The sequence below is a fragment of the Chrysochloris asiatica genome, unplaced genomic scaffold (genome assembly GCF_000296735.1).
Source record: "Chrysochloris asiatica unplaced genomic scaffold, ChrAsi1.0 scaffold00016, whole genome shotgun sequence".
Classification (NCBI taxonomy): Eukaryota; Metazoa; Chordata; class Mammalia; order Afrosoricida; family Chrysochloridae; genus Chrysochloris; species Chrysochloris asiatica.
This window is the reverse complement of record NW_006408534.1, coordinates 4554822-4561358: the sequence shown is the minus strand read 5'-3', so window position 1 is coordinate 4561358 and position 6537 is coordinate 4554822. Positions and strand designations below refer to the sequence as shown.

At 38.4% G+C, this 6537-nt stretch overlaps 2 protein-coding genes across 2 annotated transcripts in view; one reads left to right on the top strand and one right to left on the bottom strand.

Annotated features, from left to right (window-relative positions):
- SLC30A6 (solute carrier family 30 (zinc transporter), member 6) overlaps positions 1-1750 on the top strand; it is an 87866-nt gene extending 86116 nt beyond the window's left edge. The window contains exon 14 of the mRNA XM_006835276.1: positions 1661-1750. Within this exon, the coding sequence (XP_006835339.1) occupies positions 1661-1750 (90 nt within the window). The remainder of the gene's footprint in view (positions 1-1660) is intronic.
- Positions 1751-2410: 660 nt separating this feature from the next.
- Positions 2411-6537, bottom strand: part of NLRC4 (NLR family, CARD domain containing 4) — a 47380-nt gene continuing 43253 nt past the window's right edge. Inside the window, exon 8 of the mRNA XM_006835275.1 lies at positions 2411-2726. Within this exon, the coding sequence (XP_006835338.1) occupies positions 2434-2726 (293 nt within the window). The 3' untranslated portion in view covers positions 2411-2433. The remainder of the gene's footprint in view (positions 2727-6537) is intronic.

Sequence of the window (6537 nt, the reverse complement as noted above, 5' to 3'; positions counted from 1 at the left end):
TTATCTCTTATGGTGGTTTTTGCCTTAAAGTTTATTTTATCAGAGATTAGTATTGCCACTCCTGCTTGTTTTTTATTGCTGTTAGCTTGGTATATTTTTTTCCACCTTTTAACTTTTAGTCTGTTTTTGTCTGTGTGTGTAAGGTGTGTCTCTTGCAGGCAGTATATTGAAGTGTCTTGTTTTCATTCAGTCACTGTGTGTCTCTTCACTAGTACATTTAATCCATTGACATTCAGTGTAATCATCAATAGATTTGGATTAGCTCACTAATGCCTAAGATATCAATGTTTATGTGTTCCATTTAATTTTGACAATTTCTAATTTTCCTAGATGTGTTCCATTTCATTTTTGACAATTTCTAATTTTCCTAGATTCATACTTTGTATATCCAATGTTCCAATTATTAATGGATGTTTACAGCTGTTTCTCTTCATTTTCAGCTGTGTCCCATCAGCAAATAAAGGTACCGAGGGTTTTACTCTCAGGGGCTTTATTCCATTCGCGTCATCACAGTCAACTCTACTTTGAGGAGGCAGCTCTTCCCCAGTAGCATTTTGAATGCCTTCCAACCTGAGGGGCTCATTTTCTGGCACTATATCTGACAATTTTTCTCTGCTATTTATAAGGTTTTCGGTGACTAAATATTAGGAAGTAGTTTGTCACTCCTTCTTCCTAGTCTGTCCTCGTCTGGAAGCTCATCTGAAACCTGTCCACCATGGGTGATCCTGCTGGTATTTAAAATACCAGCAGCATAGCTTCCAGAATCACGGCAAGTCACAAGCCACCAGAGTACAACAAACTGAAAGCTTTGGCCACTTTCTGGTTATAAAAACAAGGGACTTGGTCAGCAAGTGTTAGTATTAGACAGCAGCCTCACTATTAGAACTTGCCACAGAGTTACTTAACACTAGACAAAGAGAGAAGTTTCCATTGGATTCTTGGCCTATGGTTTCTGATTTAGAACAAGCTCTATGAACTGTGATCAGCAGTGTTTTCAGAAGTCACTATATTATAAAGGGGAAAACACTGGACTAGGAGTTAAGAGATGTGGGTTCCTGTTCTGATTTTGCCACTGTATAAATAGTTTTGTAACCACTGCAAGTCATTTAACTTCTCTGAACTCTCTCTTCTGTAAAGCTAGGGAAGGAAATGAATTAGTTGATCTGTAAAATATCTGTAATATTGTATTACTGGGGCCCTGGTGTGGTGCTCTAGTTTAAGTACTGGACTGTTACCTGCCAAGGTTGGTGGTTCAAACTCAACAGCAGTTCCTTGGAAACCTTATACAGGGTTGCTTTGCATTGGAACTGATTTGCTGACACTTAACAACAATTTTATAACTAACTTCAGAATATATGCCTCTTGCCTAACAGATTATTGTGCCCATAATTTGTTGTAGTGACTGCTTCAACATATAGGCCTACTGTTCCCTACACCAACACCCAAGCCATTCATCTGAAGTGCCATGAGAATAAATGATGAACACAGGCTAACATCATTTAGGCTTTTGTTTTTTTGCCTCAATTTAATCTGTTAAATAGATTTTTTCTTAGATATCTATTTATTGTATGGAAGGGCTATTTTGGTGAATTTTGGAGCAAAGATCCTTAGCTTCTGTAGGGTACAAAATAATGGAGTATATCTTTCCTTTCTTTGTCAGTCTCTGAGGGTACAGCTTACAATTACATACATCAGCTACCGAAAAGGTCCAAAATTCCAAGCATCTGATTTAGCAGATTTAGCTGCTTAAAGACTGCCCCTTTTCTTTTTTTCTTGGTTGATTAAAGAATTTTAGTCCATTTTGGGGAGTGTGATCTGCTTCTGATATAAGAAAGTGCTTTTTACAGTTCAAATCATTTTCATTAAACTGTTTGATTAAAGAACATACCTGGACTTTTTCCCCCTCTGATTTTTAATAATTTTGATCCTTTTATCAGCAGCTATTTAGTGATAGTTAAATTAGTTCATATTCAGCAAACAACTACTGAGATTCTCCTACATGTCAGACACTGTACTAAGTAAACATGCATATAATATCTTTATTCCTGCTATTCTCCAGCCAAGTGAAACAAGAAGAACAAGAGTTCCATCCTTCAAGGAGCTGATCACCCTAGTAGGGGAGATGAGATGAAACTATTGCACATGCCATCAATTTCAGCTCCTGCCACATCTTAGCTTCCTTTCCTTTTCATCCTAAATGATGAAACTAAGAAAGCAGATTTCTACCCTGAAATCAGTAAGGAAAAGAAAGTTTAAAAGGGGATCTTTGTTAAAGGGAAATACTACCTTATTGAGAAGGATAATATTTAGAATGCCTTGCTATGGAGTTGGTGTGCTTTCAGATTCTTGGACTATATGAGCAAACATTTAAAAATCATCAAGCTAAAAGTCATGAGGTCCTCAGAGCACTTATTGGCTTAGAGTGTCTTTTATTTAGGCAGTTACTAGTTTAAAAGTACCTTTAATAACACTGAGATCATCATCATCAAATTGCCACCCAACAAGCCTAGCTTCTTGCAAAAAAGTCAGCTTTGATAACACATGGCTAAGTTTTCTGACTAATGCTGCATCGGGTAAAAATCCTTCAGTGCTGAAGTCGAAAAACACTAACTGTTGAAGATTCTCAAATACGCCCATGAAATCAAGCCATCCATCACTGCTCACACAATTTCCTCCCAAATCCAACTGCTGGAAGTTTTTCAGAGGGTTCGTCTCAAAAAATGCACCTGAATAAAGAAAAAAGTTAGTTGAAAATAAGACCGTTTTTAAAGAGAAAAGGGTTCTGGTGTTTATTACATCTCTCTGTATAATAGTCCTGGTGTGCTGCTGTGGGTTAATGCGCTGGACTGCAAATCCGGTTTAACTCCTATGGTCTGCAGTTCAAGCTCACTAACCATTCCTTGGAAACCCTATACAGGGTCACTATGAGTCGGAACTGACTCAACACACTTAACAGCAACAACAAGATAATGTCTGACCATCCTTTGACTGCTCTTATTTTGTTGCAGAGTGAGGTAGACTGTTTATTGCTTCCCCAAATTTGTCTCTTCTTATTCCATAGTCATAGAATTTTAGTTGGCATATGACCACTCAGAAACTTAATAACCCAGCCTCCTGTAGCTAGATGCAGCTAAAATTTTGCCGGAAAATTTTGGCACAAGTGATGTGTGCAACTTCCATATCACTCTGAAAAAAATAATTGTCCTCCACTTCTACTAGGTTCCAATGCTTACACAGTAGTGACCAAACTATGACATGAAGACAAGGATAACAGCTATGGAATGGAGGGGTAAAAGGGAAGTAGGTTTTCAGATCTGTGAAAGACGACACAGAGCAAAGCCACCCTGCCTTCCTAGCCTGCTCACTTCTGGATCGTTGTCTGAGGCATAAACAAAGTTCTATTTTCTATAAGCCGTGTATAGCTGGGTCTATGCTAGACCACCTTGTTTTTGTTAAGTGCTGTCGAATCAGTTCTAACCCATAGTGACCCTGTATAGGGTTTCCAAGGAGTGCCTGGTGAGCTTGAACCGCCGACCTTGCAGTTCAAATGACTTTGCAGTCTAGCGCTTTAACCCACAGCACCACACCAGGACTCCATTATACCAACTTGGTCTTAATTAATTCATTATTTGCTGTTGTTAAGGGTTGTTGGGTCAATTTGCTCTCATAGAGACCCTGCATAGGGTTTCCAAGGCTGTAAATATTCATCAGAGCTTAAAGCCTCATCTTTCTCCTGAGGAGTGGCTGGTGGACTTGAACCGCAGACCTTGTAGTTAGCAGTCCAGTGCATACCTTACAGAGTCACAGCACCCCTACTAATTCATAGAGCCTCCATTTTTCCTCCCTTACTTCTTCCCATTATTGTTTTTAAGTGCTGTGGAGTCAGTTTCGACTCATAGTGACGCTGTCTAGGGTTTCCAAAGAGCAGCTGATGGGTTTGAATCACCAATCTTGTGGTTAGCACTCTAGTGCTTATTCCATAGTGCCACATCAGGACTCCTTGCCATTGTTGTTAAGTGTCATCGAGTGGGTTCTGACTCGTAGTGACCCTAAATAGGGTTTCCAAGAAGTGACTGGTGGGTTTGAACCACTGACCTTGTGTTTAGCAGTCCAGTGCTTATCCTTTAGCTGTTATACCTATGACTATAACCCCTCGGGGGAATTGGGTTTCTTTGTTATGTTAATACGGTCGTATCAGTGTAGGGTGTGTCCTTGATATATATATTTTAAAAGACAGATTGGGCACAGGAACAAATAAGCATAGATGGGGAAAATAGTTACATGCTCTATGAAGATCTTGAAAATCATTGTGATCATCATTAAGGAACTGAGGAGCAAAAATGGAAAAGAAATAAGGACCCAGAACCAACAGAGACAGAAAGCCTTCCCTTTGAGCTAGCACTCTGGCCTCCGAAACTGTGAGAAAATTAATCTATGTTCGTTAAGGCCATCCACTTGTGATATTTCTGTTATAGCAGTACTACAGAATCTAAGGTAATCACCTAAAAGGAACAAAATCAAGAAGAATTTAAAGCCAGTCCCACCCTCAGAGGCTGAGCTATTTAAGGTAGAAGTCCCTTCACACCACCAACTTAATAAGAGAGCTTCTCAGACAGTTGTCAGAATATGTGCAATGAGCAGCAATAATGGAAATGAGCAACATTTTCTATAACCCAAGGTTATGCATTTTGTTCCTTTAACCTGCCCAGTTCTTATCACTATGAGTACAGACTCGATCTGAGAAAGAATCCATGGTAGAGAATGCAAATAACTTCATCCAAATTACAGGCAACTTCTCAAGTATTCTGGATAAAAGGATTGTGATACTTGAAGGGTCCAGCATCCTAAACAAACTATTATTGCAGACATTTCTCAGTTCAGTAGAGCCAGAACATTCATCCATTCAGCAAACCTTTTTAGCTTCTACCATGTATCAGAGCCACCACTCGTCTGTCAGTTTGTCGTACTGTGGTGGCTGTGAGTCACTGTGATTCTGGAAGCTATGCCATGGATATTTAAAATACCAGAAGGGTCAACTACGGTGGACAGGTATCAGATTAGCTTCCAGATGAAGACAGACTAGGAAGAAGTAGATGAACTACTTTAGAATATTTAGTCACTGAAAACCTTATGAATAGCAGAGAAACACTGTCAGATATAGTGCCAGAAAATGAGCACCTCAGGTTGGAAGGCACTCAGAATGCTACTGGGGAAGAGCAGCTTCCTCAGAGTAGAGTTGACCATGATAATGCAAATAGAGTAAAGCCTAGGGTGGTAAAGCCCTAGGGACCTTCATTTGCTGATGGAGCACAAGTCAAAATGAAGAGAAACAGCAGTAAACATCCATTAATAATCAGAACATGGAATTTAGGAAGGAAATGAATCTAGGAAAGTTGAAAATTGTCAAAAGTGAAATGGAATGCATAAATATCTATATCTTAGTGAGCTGAAATGGACTAGTAGTGGCCATTTTGAATCTGACATGGTTTACTTTGCCAAGAATGACAAATTGAAGAGGAATGGTGTTGCATTCATTGTCAAAAAGAACATATCAAGATATGTCATGATGTACAATGCTGTCTAGGATAGGATAAGATAATATCCATGCGCCTAAAGGGACAACCAGTTAATACCACTATTATTCAAATTTACCCACCAACCACTAAAGCCAGTGAGGTTGAAATATAAGAATTCTACCAATGTCTTCAATCTGAAATTGATCAGACATGCAATCAAGATGTATTGATCATTACTGGTGATTGGAATGCAAAGGTTGGAAACAAATAGGAAGGATCAGTAGTTGGAATATATGGCCTTAGTGATAGAAATGATGCTGGAGATCACATGAAAGAATTCTGCAAAACCAATGATTTGTTCATTTCAAATATCGTTTTAAGCCAATAAAAGAGACAACTATACACATAGACCTCATCAGATGGAATACAAAGAAATCAAATTGACTACATCTGTAGAAAGAGAATGTGGAAAAGTCATTTATCAGTCAAAACAAGGCTAGGGCAGATTGTGGAACAGAGTATGAATTGTTCATATGCAAATTCATACTGAACCTGAAAATTAAAACAAAAATATGACCTTGAATAGATCCCACCTGAATTTAGAGATCATCTAAAGAACAGATTTGATACATTAGACACTAAAAACCAAAGAGCAGAAGAGTTGTGGGATGACATCAAGAACATCATACAGGAAGAAAGCAAAAAGTCATTAAGAAGATAAGAAAGAAGGAAAAAATCAAAATAGATGTCAGAAGGGACTCTGAAATTTGCTCTCCAGTATACAGATGCTAAAGCAAATTGAAGAAATGAGGAGGTACAAGAGCTGAACAAAAAATTTCAAAGGTCAGCTCAAGAAGATAAAGTCAAATATTACAATGAAATGTGCAAAGATCTGGAATTAGAAAACCAAAAGGGAAGAACATGATCAGCATTTCTCAAGTTGAGGGAACTGAAGAAAAATTCAAGCCTCCACTTTCATTATTGAAGGATTCTCTGGGCAAAGTATTGAATGATGCAGAAA